This window comes from Pongo pygmaeus, chromosome 9, assembly GCF_028885625.2.
Source record: "Pongo pygmaeus isolate AG05252 chromosome 9, NHGRI_mPonPyg2-v2.0_pri, whole genome shotgun sequence".
NCBI classification, from domain to species: domain Eukaryota; kingdom Metazoa; phylum Chordata; class Mammalia; order Primates; family Hominidae; genus Pongo; species Pongo pygmaeus.
In genome coordinates, this window is record NC_072382.2 from 11,425,746 (window position 1) to 11,441,458 (window position 15,713).

Here is a 15,713-nt window from a genome sequence, read left to right on the forward strand (position 1 = left end):
ATTGGTTTCAAATGTAGAGATGAAATTAGCCACAAATAAATGTTTGTTAAAATTATCTAATGGAGGAGGAAGTGCTGAAGACATGTTATAAATCACTCAGTCTGACCAACTTTTAGTACTGGTGAAATGGTCCTGCACTATTGTCAAAGAGTTATATGAATACACTTGTGGTTTCTTCCAATTTCACCTATAAAAGTGAAAAGCATTATACATATCACCAAACTTGATTTATTTCAAGGCAAAAATGAATCAAAGATATTCTTTTTGAAACATCTGAATCTATATGTTTGGTAAAAAAAAGATGTAATCATTCTATATCTACAATAAATGTTTTTCCAATTTTATGTCAGAACTCTGAGGCAGAAGAGCCATTGCTAGGTACCATTGTTTCTCAAGCTGCACAGGGTGAATAGATGAGAACGTGGGTCTAGGTCCAGAAGTGGGAATACAAAAATCAATATGTTCTTGTTCAGTATTCATTTTCATCCCAGGACCCCATAAGACAAAGTGAGAGAGAAAGCTCCTACCTTGAAAGAAGAAAGAAGACAAAGAAAGGTACAGACACCACCACGTGCAGGGTTTGCCAATCTCGGAAGACATAAGCCAAGCCTCCCAGTATTATCTGTCCAATACTAAGGGCACCAGATGACAATATTACTACCAGGGCTTTAGAGTTGGGCCTTATCCACTCAGTAACTGAAAGAAAACCCATATAGCATTTAAGGTCAAATAGAGATGAAATTTCAAGGTCAAATTCAGGGCTCATAAAATAGAGAAGATCACAATTGTTGACTTACTGAGCAAAGAATTATTTGATATAATGATCATAGAAGAAAAACCTGCCAAGAAGCGTAGTACACAGTAAACAGGAAAGGTGGGAGCGAAGGCAGCACAGGTGTCAGTGATGGCAAGCTGGAGGAAACACCATCTGAGAATCAATCTTCGCCCAAACCTGAGAAACAGAGAGTCATGTTAGATTATGACAGCAATAATAATTTATGGTAAAAACTTAAGAAAATGAAAGCTCACTCTAAAATTTGATAATATTTTAACAAATTGTTTTGTGTACTTTAAATCCTGAAAGATCAAGAGCTAAATTGACACAGAAATATCCTCAGAAGTTACCCTCCCTGTTTATAATATACACTAACAATATCAAAATCAAAACTTCATCATTTAATATAAGAAGGGATCTGATACCAACAGATACTGTATAAAAGAAGCTACAGTTTTGGAAATTGTAATATGTAATAAGTATCTACTATACTGACATACGTATCCAGCATAGTAGAGTGTCTACATAGTATATGAAATACAAGGGAGCTAAATATGTATTTGGGTCTATAGGACCATGCAGGCCAAGGCGAAACTTATGTATAAGATACATCAGTGGAGCAATGCATCAAAGTTTCTGTTGGGTTGCCTAAAAGGCTCTCATAAAGAAACTTGGACTCCCATTGTTGACCTGGGTTTATGGGCCTCTGTGTTCCATCTAGAACAAAATGTAAGAGAGCCACAACCCAGACAAAGTACAGAAACTTCTCAGAGGAAAAAAATATGTAGAAAGAAGAGAGAAGGGAGAGAGAAGGTGAAGCCAAAAAGGGAAAGGAAATTTGGCATTTTACAGGGTGTTTGTAAAGACGGGTCTTAAAGGAAACAACTTGGAGTAAATGGGGTGTGCTTATTGTATATGCCCAGTAATATTAACAAACAAAGTTTTTGGTTGGGAACTGTTCTACATTTGAAATGGAACTCTAAATATATTTAAATAGTATCTAGAGGAGTGATATCAGCAAGATAGCTAAATAGAGACTCCTGACACTCACTGCCCCCAACCCACACACCAATGAGAAAAAAACTAAGACAACAAATAAACACGTAAGATTTCACTAGAGTGTGGAAGGGAGAGCACTGGAATGCAGCGAGGGGGTGGAGACACACCTGTGGTGATTGGAAGTCCAAGAGGGCAGCATGGAGGTGCCCAGCCTCTGTAGCAGAAGAACCCACCAGTCTCCATTGCCACCACAAACAGCAACAGTTCTTACCACAGGATAATTTCATAGTCCGCACAAGTCCTGAGTCCAAAAGAGAGCTGCTGAAAATTTACCCAACTGCATTGCCCAGATTAGGGGCACAAAGTATGTATTCCCCAGGTCATGCCTATCCCTCATGAGTCAAGCTGTTGCAGCATGGCACCAACTTGAGACCAGAGCCACCTCTGGAGTGCATCCTGCCCTGGGGGCCAGTAGCTACTGTGCCTCTCTAGCACTGGAACTCTATCTTCATTCCATGAAGCCCACATCAGTGACTGAACACCACAACCCCAGCAGTGCAGAGCCTGGGCTTAGGATCAGTGGTGACTCTGGTCCTACAAAGCAGAGAAACCAATCCCACCACCCTCATTTTCATCTGGAAAAACAATCTGGCAATTCTGCCCAGGGTGAACCCACTGTTGAGCCAGCTAAACTGCTGCATGCCCTTCCCCAAGGGGGAAAGGCCCTGAAACTCTATGCAACTAACAGCATTCCAGCCAGTAAAGCCTGCTCCTATGCACCTCTTTCTAGAACCTGAGAACAGCTCCATGATGCCCCACCCCCTGCAGACAAGCCCTTGGTATGCCCAATGGCCCTGCATCTGCAATCAGGATGTCAGAACAACTGAAACCTTCCCTGGCAGTCAGACCTCCAGGCTGGCTGAGTAGCTGTGTGCCCATGTCCTGGGTCTGAGAAAACAGCCCTGCAGGACATCCTTGGACATGAAGCCCCCAGGCTGATGAGTAACCATTGGTGCAGCTATGAGCTGACGTCTTGGGCCAGAAACACCCTTTGGGCCACGCCCAGCAACATGCCCCAGGCCAGCTGAGCTTTGTGTACCTATGTTCTGGGCCCAAGAAATAGCTCTACAGGCCACCCCTGGCCAGCTAGCTCCAAGGCTGGTAAGCAGCCAAGACAGCAGCCATAAGCTCATGTCTCAGACCACAGGAACAGCCATGTGGGTCACCCCCAGCAGACACACCCAAGGTCAGCCAAGCAGGCAGGCATGACCTCAGGCTGGCTGAGCAGATTTGTGCATACATTCCAGCCCTGAGAAGCAGTTCTAGGCCTCCCTCTAGAAGACATACACCCAGGTAAGCTGAGAAGTCATGCAAACAGATTCCAAGCCTAAGAAAGAGCCCAATGGTCCACTTTTGGCAAATACACCTTGAAGCCAGGCAAGAAACTGTGTATCTGTGTCCCAGGTCTGAGAAACAGCCCCGTGGGGGACTACTGGCAGGCTTGCCATCAGCCTGGCAGAGCAACCTTATGCATGTGCTCCCAGCCAGAATAATAGCTCCATAAGTCTAACTTGGCTTAACTTGGCCAAGCCACCACATGCATGCATGCACCCCAGACCTGAGAAACAGCCTGGCAAGCTGACCCCCAGCAAAGCCTTACCACTACCATAACCAACTCTTGCAGCCTATGCCGCTAAGACACTAGCACATGTCACTAGCCTAGGTTAAAGCTGGAGAAACTACACAGAAACAATACTACTGTGCCTGCCTAGAACCAAAGCCTAACATACCCCATAAAACTGACAGTACAAGACCCATTCATACAAATAAGTCTTTCCTTATGAAATCTCTTCATAAAGTTGTAAGAGGCAACCTTTCCACTCAATCCAAAGAAATCAATGTAGAGACAAATCAAACATTACAAAGGAAAGAAATTTGACACATTTAAAGGACCACAATAATTTTCCTGTAACCGGCCCCAATTACAGAGAACTATACAAAATGCCAGAAAATGAATTCAAAATAACAATATTAAAGAAACTCAGTGAGACACAAGAAACTATAGATAGGCAATTCAATATAATTACAAAAATGATACATTATTGAATGAAAAATTTAACAAAGACATAGATATAAAAAACAACCAAAGAGAAATCCTACAGTTGAATATTCAATGAATGAAGTAAAAAAAAGTGCAACTGATGGCTTCAACCATAGACTGGAACAAGCAGAAGTAATTTCTGAGCTTAAAGACAGTTTGCTAAAAATAATAGAGGCAGATGAAAGAAAAAAGAATTACAAAGAATGAAGAAAACCTACAGAATGTATAAACACCAGTAAGTGAATAAATATTTGTGTTATGAGAATTCCAGAATAGAAGGGAAAAGGTTAGAAAATATATTTTATGATATTTTATGATATGATAGCTGAACATTTCCCAAGTCTTGGGATGAGGATGGATATCCTGGTACAAGAAGCTCAAAGAATGCCAAATAGAGTCAACTCAAACATGTCCCCTAGCAGGCACATTATAGTCAAATTTTCAAAAAAGCAAAGATAAAGAAAAAATACTAAAAGCAGTAAGAAGAAAGCATTGAGTCACATATAAAGGAATTACTATTAGACTAACAGCAAATTTCTGAGTGGAAACCTTGGAGGGCAGGAGAAAATTAGATAATATATCCAAAGTCCTGAAAGAAAAAACTGCCAGAAAAGAATATTATAACCAGAAAAATCCTTCTATGCTTCAGAAATGAAAGAACTATAAAATCTTTCACAGACAAGCAAAAACTGAAGGAATTACCACCACAGAAACAGCCAAAAACATTCTCCAGGGAGTCTTATATCTTGAAGTAGAGAGACGGCAGTTACCATAATGAAAGCAAGTAAAACTATAAAGCTTATTAGGAGAGCCAATAAACAAAGGATAAAGATAGAAAGAGGAATCAAATATAATCACCTCAGAAAAACACCCAACAAGCCTATCAACCAAAATAATAAGAAATAAACAAATAAATAAATAATAAATTAAAAAAGCACCCAGGACCAAACAGAATCACAGCTGAATTCTACTAGAAGTACAAAGAAGATCTAGCAACATTCCTGCTGAAACTATTCCAAAAAATTAAGGAAGAGGGACTCCTCCCTAACTCATTCTATTAGGCCAGCATCATCCTGATACCAAAACCTGGCAGAGATTACAAAACAACAATAACAACAAAAACACACAAAAACTTCAGGCCAATATCTTTGGTGAATATCAATGCAAAAATCCTCAACAAAATACTGGCAAACCAAATCCAGCAGCATATCAGAAAAATTATCCACCATGATCAAATATGCTTTATCCCTGGGATGCAAGGTTGGTTCTATATTTGTAAATAAATATATGTGATTTATCACATAAACTCAACTAAAGACAAAAACCACACAATTATCTAAATAAATGAAGAAAATGCTTTTGATAAAATTCAACAACCTTTCATGTTAAAAACTCTCAATAAAGTAGTTATTGAAGGATCATGCCTCAAAAGAACAAGAGCCATGTATGACAAACCCACAACCAACATCTTATTAAATAAGCAAAAGTTCAAAGCATTTGTCTTGTAAACTGGCACAAGGCACCACTCCAATTCAGCACAGTATTGGAAGTTCTAACTAGGGCAATCAGGCAAGAGTAAGATATAAAGAGCATCCAAATAGGAAGAGAGGAAGTCAAACTATCCCTGTTTGCAGATGATATGATACTGTATCTATAAAACCCCATAGTCTCAGCTCAAAAGCTTTTTAAGCTGATAAACAACTTCAGCAAGTCTCAGGATAGAATATCAACATGCAAAAATTGCTAACGTTCTTTTTTTTATTATACTTTATACTTTAAGTTTTAGGGTACATGTGCACAACGTGCAGGTTTGTTACATATGTATACATGTGCCATGTTGGTGTGCTGCACCCATTAACTCATCATTTAGCATTAGGTATATCTCCTAATGCTATCCCTCCCCCCTCCCCCCACCCCACAACAGTCCCCAGTGTGTGATGTTCCCCTTCCTGTGTCCATGTGTTCTCATTGTTCAATTCCCACCTATGAGTGAGAACATGTGGTGTTTGGTTTTTTGTCCTTGCGATAGTTTGCTGAGAATGATAGTTTCCAGCTTCATCCATGTCCCTACAAAGGACATGAACTCATCCTTTTATATGGCTGCATAGTATTCCATGGTGTATATGTGCCACATTTTCTTAATCCAGTCTATCATTGTTGCACATTTGGGTTGGTTCCAAGTCTTTGCTATTGTGAATAGTGCCACAATAAAAAAACGTGTACATGTGTCCTTAGAGCAGCATGATTTATAATCCTTTGGGTATATACCCAGTAATGGGATGGCTGGGTCAAATGGTATTTCTAGTTCTAGGTCCCTGAGGAATCGCCACACCAACCTCCACAATGGTTGAACTAGTTTACAGTCCCACCAACAGTGTAAAAGTGTTCCTATTTCTCCACATCCTCTCCAGCACCTGTTGTTTCCTGACTTTTTCATGATCACCATTCTAACTGGTGTGAGATGGTATCTCATTGTGGTTTTGATTTGCATTTCTCTGATGGCCAGTGATGATGAGTATTTTTTCATATGTTTTTTGGCTGCATAAATGTCTTCTTTTGAGAAATGTCTGTTCATATCCTTCACCCACTTTTTGATGGGGTTGTTTGTTCTTTTCTTGCCACCTGACTTCAAACTATACTACAAGGCTACAGTAACCAAAACAGCATGGTACTGGTACCAAAACAGAGATAGAGAACAATGGAACAGAACAGAACAGAGCCCTCAGAAATAATGCTGCGTATCTACAACTATCTGGTCTTTGACAAACCTGACAAAAACAAGCAATGGGGAAAGGATTCCCTATTTAATAAATGGTGCTGGGAAAACTGGCTAGCCATATGTAGAAAGCTGAAACTGGATCTCTTCCTTACACCTTATACAAAAATTAATTCAAGATGGATTAAAGACTTACATGTTAGACCTAAAACCATAAAAACCCCAGAAGAAAACCTAGGCAATACCATTCAGGACATAGGCATGGGCAAGGACTTCATGTCTAAAACATCACAAGCAATGGCAACAAAAGCCAAAATTGATGAATGGGATCTAATTAAACTAAAGAGCTTCTGCACAGCAAAAGAAACCACCATCAGAGTGAAAAGGCAATCTACAGAATGGGAGAAAATGTTTGCAACCTACTCATCTGACAAAGGGCTAATATCCAGAATCTACAATGAACTCAAATAAATTTACAAAAATCGCTAAAATTCTTATACACCAATAACAGACAAGCTGAGAGCCAAATAAGGAGTGCAATCCCATTCGCAATTGCCACAAAAGAATAAAATACCTAGGAATACAGCTAACTAGGGAGGTGAAAGATCTCTACAAGGAGAATTAAAAAACACTGCTCAAAAAAAAAAAATCAAAGATGACACACACAAAAATGGAAAAGCATTCCATGCTCATAGGTAGAAAGAGTCCATGTTATAAAAATGGCTATACTGCCCTGATATGAGTTGGCTGTGTCCCCACCCAAATCTCATCTTGAATTGTAGCTCCCATAATCCCCATGTGTTACGAGAGAGACCTGGTGAGAGGTAATTGAATCATGAAGGCATTACCTCCATGCTGGTTTCATGATACTGAGTGAGTTCTCATGAGATCTGATTGTTTTATAAGGGGCTTTTACCCCCTTCACCCTCCACTTCTCTTTCCTGCTACCATGTGAAGAAGAATGTGTTTACTTCCCCTTCCACCATGATTGTAAGTTTCTTGAGGTCTCCCCAGCCATGCTGAACTGTGAGCCAATTAAACCTCTTTTCTTTATAAATTACCCAGCCTCGGGCAGTTCTTCACAGCAGGGTGAGAGTGGACTAATACATGCCCAAAGCAATTTATAGATTTAATGCTATTCCTATTAAACTACCACTGAGATACTTCACAGAACTAAAAACTATTATTTTAAAATTCATATTGTTATGGTTTGGTGCTGTGTCCCCAACCAAATCTCACGTTGAGTTGTAATAATCCCCATGTGTCATGGGAGGGAGCCAGTGGTAGGTAATTGAATCATGGGGGCTAGTTTTTCCCTTGATGTTCTCCTGGTAGTGAATAAGTCTCATGAGATCTGATGGTTTTATAAAGGGGAGTTCCCCTGCACACGCTTTCTTGCCTGCTACCATTCAAGACATGAATTTGCTCCTCATTCGCCTTCCACCAAAATTGTGAGGCCTCCCAAGTCATGTGGAACTGTGAGTCAATTAAACCTCTTTCCTTTATAAATTGCTCAGTCTCAGGTATGTCTTTACTGGCAGCATGAGAACAGACTAATACACCTACTCATTACAGTGGGGTAATTATGATAATGACAACCAGGCTGGGAATCCACGAGCATTTAGCTTACAGAGTCCAGGAGGGACTTAACACAATATCCCTAGCCAATGTCTACACACCATTTCATATATTTGTATTTTCAAGGAGGCTGAATTCTCTATCTTGATATTTGTGTATTCAGTATCCTATACAAAGATGCTGTTCAGAGATCTCTGTGGCAACAAAATGGCACTCACTAAACTCACTGTAATTCATTTCTGTATCTAGCTCTCTGGGGAAAAAAGCAGCACCAACAGTGTAAATTGCATATTGTAACTCAATAACAATTCTTTATGAAAGAATTAATTGTAAGCTGATAAAAACACTACAGAGTAATGATAACCCTGATCTGGAGACACTCACCTGTCTGAGAAATGGCCACCTATGATGCCTCCCACCAGCATTCCAGTCAGAAGTAGGAACTGAACCACTGATTTCAGTGACTGATAATCACATACCAGGTCCCACTGGAAGAGAAGGAAGCCAATACAGCATTGCTTCACAGCAGCTTTTGACTTCTTATTGTTCACTGGCTGCAATAGATTTCAGTGGACATACTCTCTAGCCTCTTTTTACTACATTTTCTTCCCTATACCATTCAAGTCTTGGCTTAAGCATGGATTTCTCTGGAAATCCTCACCCAAAACCTTCCAGGTTATGTTGATGTCTGTCTTTATATTCATTCAGCACCGCATACCTCAGTAGTTCTCAATTTTTGCCACACATTAAACACAGTTAAGGAGATTTTTTTAACCATTGATGCTAGTATGAAATCCACTCTGATTTGCTTCTGTAACATGTAGCCAAAGCAGGCAGATTTTTAAAATAACAGATGTTCCCAATTTGTAACTTAGGCTGAGAACAAGTGACCAGGAAGACTATTTTTCTAATCATTAGTCTTCTCTTCAAACTAGTTTTGTGATAGCTGTATTTATATCTAGTTGGTTGAGTTCATTGCCTCGAATTCAATGTAAGTGCCTGGCAATTAAAAAATAAGTAGCCAGGTGCGGTGGCTCACATCTGCAATCCTAGCACTTTGGGAGGCCAAGGCGGGTGGCTCACCTGAGGTCAGGAGTTTGAGACCTGTCTGGCCAACATGGTGAAACCCTGTCTCTACTAAAAATACAAAGAAAAAAAAATTAGCTGAGTGTCGTGGTGCATGTCTGTAATCTCAGCTACTTCAGAGGCTGAGGCAGGAGAATTGCTTGAACCTCGGAGGTGGAGGTTGCAGTGAGCTGAGATCTCACCATTGCACTCCAGCCTGGGCAACAAGAGTCAAACTCCATCTCAAAAAAAAAAAAAAAAAAAAAAAAAAAAAAAAACAAAAACAAAAACAAAAAAACCGCAATCACTATTTGCCAAAAGAGTGGCTGAGCGCTGACTACAGTATCTACACCATAACTAGAGGCTTAAAGCATGTTTATGTTCTTCTAAACACCTAGATTGTGTATCCAGAACAGGTTAACAGGACCCTTTACCTTAGTCACAATGGTCGACGGGAAGTAGCTTTGGTCATACACCCACCCATCCACACAGGGTTCTGTGTCTGCCTCACTTGTGCTGTGGATAGTCCCATTCAGGTGAAGAAGCTGCCACTGGGGATGGACGAAGCGACGACACTTCTCTGGCCTCTGGTTTGAGTCTAGTGGGATGGAGATTCTCAGGAGGGCATCTTCACTGAGGATTCCAGTTTCATTATCAGATCCAGTATTATTGTCCAGGATGTGGACCCAGCAACGATGACCAGGAATGGCTGCAGCGAAGTTCTCCAGCAGTATATGAGGGATTAATACCATGAGAGAGGGAAGAATAAAAACCAGATGAAGGATCTGAAATCTCCCAAGGCCTCCAACTTGACTCAAGAGCTCCTCAAAGGCCATTGATTGTGAACACGTGACCCCCAAGAGGAGGCACAATGGCTTTACAGAGATAAGTTCAAAGGGAGAAAATATTTCCTTTTATTAATTCAAATTAAGCTTGTATTGATCCTCGCATTCAATTTCTCATCCATGGGCCCGGACTCACCAATGCAATAGAGCCGTAGTGGAAACAGCTTCCTCAGTTCTTTTGTGATCAGGAGGTAGGTGTTATTTTGTAGTCATAGAGATCATTATTTCACAGAGATACTTCTAGCTGTTGACAATAAACTCCGTTTAAAGGTTTACTCTCTAAATATGTTTGTCCTCAAGTGACTCATGAAATTTACATTGGACTTTGGCATGTACATGTTCTCTAAATAAGCTAAAATAAATCAGTTAAACAGTGTTGTTATTTCTAGGAAGTGAAATTTGAGAGACACAAAAGTAAACTGCTTTATAATTTTTCCATGAAAGGAACAGAAAGTCAGGGTTTTTCTCCTTTGTACTGAATTTAGATTAAAATGATGAATAAATGCAAATCCCTATTACCATGTTTTGCTTTTTAAAGCAAATTGAAATGTGATGCCATTACTATCTTTTGTTAATTGATATTATGCTTCAGGTTAAATCACATGAGGAACTCACATAAATTTAAATTATATGAAATATAAATACAGGAGAAAGGCAGTGTTCAGCTCCTATAGGAATTTATTTCCTTGGGCTTATTTATTCATTTATATATAGCACATTGGAGGATCTTTTCCATGCTAGTTTTGGGAATCCTGATAAATTGTTTATTTTATTGTTATAAACTATGCCTCTATCTCCAGTGATGCTCCTCATTTTGAATTATATATTTTTTAACATTAATATGGCCATGCCAGGTTTCTTATAGTTTGCATGATATAACTTTCCCACCTTTTAGATTTTTAAGTGAAATGTTTTTTGAGATTATTATAGATTTACATGCAGTTGCAAGAAATAACACAAGGAGTAATCATATACTCATCACCGTTTCCTCTAATAGTAATATTTTACAAAACTGTAGTATAATATTGTATCAACATCAAGATGTTAGTATGATACAATGTAGTATAACACCAGGATCTTGATACTGATACAATCTACTGATTTTATTAATATTTCCCCAGTTGGTTTATCTGTATCTGTGTATGCATATAGTACTATACAATTTTATGTGTGCAATTTAGTGGGCCCATCATCACAATCAAGATAGTGAACAGTTACATCTCCACAGATATCCCTCCTTCTAGGAGAATAATACGGTATATATCCTTCTCAGGTTGGCTTTTTAAAAATCAGAAACTCTACAGATATTCATCTAAGTTGCTGTATATATTAATACTTTGTTCCTTTTTATTGCTGAATATTATTCCATAGAATGTATATACAATTAGCTTTTTAAAATCAATGCTATTGTGCATATTTAAGATAAGCAACATGATGTTATAATATATATATATATAAAGATATATAGAGATATATAAAATGCTAACTATAGTGGAACCAATTAACCTATCTGTCATCTCACAAATGGGAAAAGTTACCCATTCCCCCCTTTGGCAAAAGCACATATAATCTATTCATTTATCAAAAACACAATATACTGTTATTAATTACAGTTCTCCTGTTGTACATGAGATTCTTCAACTTGTTCATCCTACATATAGGCTACTTTGCATCCTTTGACTTACATCTCCCCATTTCTTCCCACCCCTCACAGCCCAGCCCTTGTAAATACCATTCCATTCCCTATCTCTACCTACTTGACCATACTTGACCTTATTATTATTTTTTTATTATTATACTTTAAGTCTGGGATACGTGTGCAGAACGTGCAGATTTGTTACATAGCTATGCATGTGCCATGGTGATTTGCTACACCCATCAACCCATCATCTACATTAGGTATTTCTCCTAATGCTATCCCTCCCCTAGCCTCCCACCCCCAGACAGGCCCCAGTGTGTGATATTCCCCTCCCTGCGTCCATGTGTTCTCACTGTTCAACTCCCACTTATGAGTGAGAACATGCAGTGTTTGGTTTTCTGTTCTTGTGTTAGTTTGCTGAGAATGATGGTTTCCAGTTTCATCCATGTCCCTGCAAAGGACATGAACTCATCTTTTTTATGGCTGCATAGTATTCCATGGTGTATATGTGCCACATTTTCTTTATCCAGTCTATCATTGATGGGCATTTGGGTTGGTTCCAAGTCTTTGCCATTGTGAACAGTGCCTCAGTAAACATATGTGTGCATGTGTCTTTATAGTAGAATGATTTATAATCCTTTGAGTATATACCCAGTAACAGGATTGCTGGGTCAAATGGTATTTCTAGTTCTAGATCCTTGAGGAGTCACCACACTGTCTTCCACAATGGTTGAACTAATTTACGCTCCCAGCAACACGTAAAAGCGTTCCTATTTCTCCACATCCTCTTCAGTATCTGATGTTTCCTGACTTTTTAAAGATCTCCATTCTAACAGGCATGAGATGGTATCTCATTGTCTTTGTGATTTGCATTTCTCTAATGACCAGTGATGATGAGCTTTTTTTCATACGTTTGTTGGCTACATAAATGTCTTCTTTTGGGAAGTGTCTGTTCATATCCTTTGCCCACTTTTTGATGGGGTTGTTTGTTTTTTTTCTTGTAAATTTGTTAAAGTTCTTTGTAGATTCTGGATATTAGCCCTTTGTCAGATGAATATATTGCAAAATTTTTCTCCCATTCTGTAGGTTGCCTGTTCACTCTGATGATAGTTTCCTTTGCTATGCAGAAGCTCTTTAATTAGATCCCATTTGTCAATTTTGGCTTTCGTTGCCATTGCTTTCGGTGTTTAGTTACGAAGTCTTTGCCCATGCCTATGTCCAGAATGGTATTGCTTAGGTTTTCTTCTAGGGTTTTTATGGTTTTAGGTTTTATGTTAAAGTCTTTAATTCATCTTGAGTTAATAAGGTGTAAGGAAGGGGTCCAGTTTCAGTTTTCTGCATATGGCTAGCCAGTTTTCCCAACACCATTTATTAAATAGGGAATCCTTTCCCCATTGCTTGTTTTTGTCAGATTTGTCAAAGGTCAGATAGTTGTAGATGTGTGGCATTATTTCTGAGGCCTCTGTTCTATTTCATTGGTATATATATTTGTTTTGGTACCAGTACCATGCTGTTTTGGTTACTATAGCCTTGTAGTATAGTTTGAAGTCAGGTAGCATGATGCCTCCAGTTTTGTTCTTTTTGCTTAGGATTGTCTTGGCTATGTGGGCTGTTTCTTGGCTCCATATGAAATTTAAAGTATTTTTTTTCAGTTCTGTGAAGAAAGTCAATGGTAGCTTAATGGAGATAGTATTGAATCTATAAATTACTTTGGGCAGTATGGCCATTTTCACAATATTGTTTCTTCCTATCCATGAGCATGGAGTGCTTTTCCATTTGTTTGTATACTCTCTTATTTCCTTGAGCAGTGGTTTTATGTTCTCCTTGAAGAGGTCCTTCACATCCCTTGTAAGTTGGATTCCTAGGTATTTTATTCTCTTTGTAGCAATTGTGAATGGGAGTTCACTCATGATTTGGCTCTCTGTCTGTTATTGGTGTATAGGAATGCTTGTGATTTTTGCACATTGATTTTGTATCCTGAGACTTGGTGAATTGCTTATCAGCTTAAGGAGATTTTGGGCTGAGACAGGGTTTTCTAAATATACAATCATGTCATCTGCAAACAGAGACAATTTGACTTCCTCTTTTCCTCATTTAATACACTTTCTTTCTTTCTTTGGCCTGATTTCCCCGGCCAGAACTTCCAATACTATGTTGAATAGGAGTGGTGAGAGAGAGAAAACTTGTCTTGTGCCAGTTTTCAAAGGAAATGCTTTCATCTTTTGCCCATTCAGTATGATATTGGCTGTGGGTTTGTCATAAATAGCTCTTATTATTTTGAGATACATTCAACCAATGCCAAGTTTATTTAGAGTTTTTAGCATGAAGGGGTGTTGAATTTTGTTGAAGGCCTTTTCTGTACCTCTTGAGATAATCACGTGGTTTTTGTCATTGGTTCTGTTTATGTGATAGGTTAGATTTATTGATTTGCATATATTGAACCAGCCTTGCATCCCAGGGATGAAGCTGACTTCGTAGTGAGGGATAAGCTTTTTGATGTGCTGCTGGATTCTGTTTGCCATTATTTTATTGAGGATTTTCACATTAATGTTCATCAGAGATATTGGCCTGAAATTTTGTTTTTTTGTTGTTGTTGTGTCTCTTCCCGGATTGGTATCAGGATGATGCTAGCCTCATAAAATCAGTTAGGGAGGACTCCCTCTTTTTCTATTTTTTGGAACAGTTTCAGTAGGAGTGGTACCAGCTTCTTTTTGTACCTCTGGCAGAATTTGGCTGTGAATCCGTCTGGTCCTGGACTTTTTTTGGTTGGTAGACTATTAATTACTGCCTCAATTTCAGAACTTGTTATTGGTCTATTCAGGGATTTGAATTCTTCCTGGTTTAGTCTTGGGAGGGTGTATGTATCCAGGAATTTATCCATTTCTTCTGGATTTTCTGATTTATTTGCATAGAGGTGTTTATAGTATTCTCTGATGGTAGTTTGTATTTCTGTGGGATTGGTGGTGATATCGCCTTTATCATTTTTTATTGCATCTATTTGATTCTTCTCTCTTTTCTTCTTTATTAGTCTGGTTAGTGGTCTATCTATTTTGCTGATCTTTTCAAAAAACCAGCTCCTGGATTCATTGATTTTTTGAAGGGTTTTTCATGTCTCTATCTCCTTCAATTCTCCCTGATCTTAGTTATCTCTTGTCTTCTGCTAGCTTTTGATTTTGTTTGCTCTTGCTTCTCTAGTTCTTTTAATTGTGATGTTAAGGTGTTGATTTTAGATCTTTCTCACTTTCTCTTGTGGGCATTTAGTGCTATAAATTTCCCTCTATATACTGATTTAAAATGTGTCCCAGGGATTCTTGTACATTTTGTCTTTGTTCTCACTGGTTTCAAAGAACATCTTTATTTCTGCCTTCTTTTCATTATTCACCCAGTAATCATTCAGGAGCAGGTTGTTCAGTTTCCATGTAGTTCTGTGGTTTTGAGTGAGTTTCTTAATCCTGAGTTCTAATTTGATTGCACTGTGGTCTGAGAGACTGTTTGTTAACATTTCCATTCTTTTACATTTGCTGAGGAGTGTTTTACTTCCAATTGTGTGGTCAATTTTAGAATAAATGCAATGTGGTGCGACAAGAGTGTATCTTCTGTTGATTTGGGGTGGAGAGTTCTGTAGATGTCAATTAGGTCTACTTGGTCTAGAGCTGAGTTGAAGTCCTTGTTATCCTTGTTAATTTTGTCTCATTGATCTGTCTAATATTGACAGTGGGGTGTTAAATTCTCCCACTATTATTGTGTGGGAGTCTAATTGACTTAGCGATTCTATGGCCTGTTTCTTCCCACATACATTTTAGAATTAAGATGTTTATGTCTAAAAAATCACTTCCTGGAATTTTCATAAGAATTACATGAAACCTATAAAATCAATTTTTTACTACATCCTATTACATTTAACCTACCTGTGTCCTTATATTTAAATCTACCACTTGTAGAGAGCATTTAGATGGGACACCTATTCAATGCTGCCTTAAAACTGTGACTTTTAA

At 38.6% G+C, this 15,713-nt stretch overlaps 1 protein-coding gene across 6 annotated transcripts in view; it reads right to left on the bottom strand.

Moving 5' to 3' along the window:
• The window catches only part of SLC22A10 (solute carrier family 22 member 10), a 31,847-nt gene extending 21,529 nt beyond the window's left edge, over nucleotides 1-10,318 (bottom strand). For 5 of the 6 annotated variants that reach the window (XM_054439153.1, XM_054439154.2, XM_054439152.2 and 2 more), the window contains exons 1-4: nucleotides 9,669-10,318; nucleotides 8,554-8,657; nucleotides 798-952; nucleotides 528-696 (exon numbers count right to left, since the gene is read on the bottom strand). In XM_054439153.1, the coding sequence (XP_054295128.1) occupies nucleotides 528-696; nucleotides 798-952; nucleotides 8,554-8,657; nucleotides 9,669-10,070 (830 nt within the window). In that variant the 5' untranslated portion in view covers nucleotides 10,071-10,318. The remainder of the gene's footprint in view (nucleotides 1-527; nucleotides 697-797; nucleotides 953-8,553; nucleotides 8,658-9,668) is intronic. The other variant, XM_054439155.2, reaches the window with a different exon arrangement.
• Nucleotides 10,319-15,713: the final 5,395 nt, after the last annotated feature.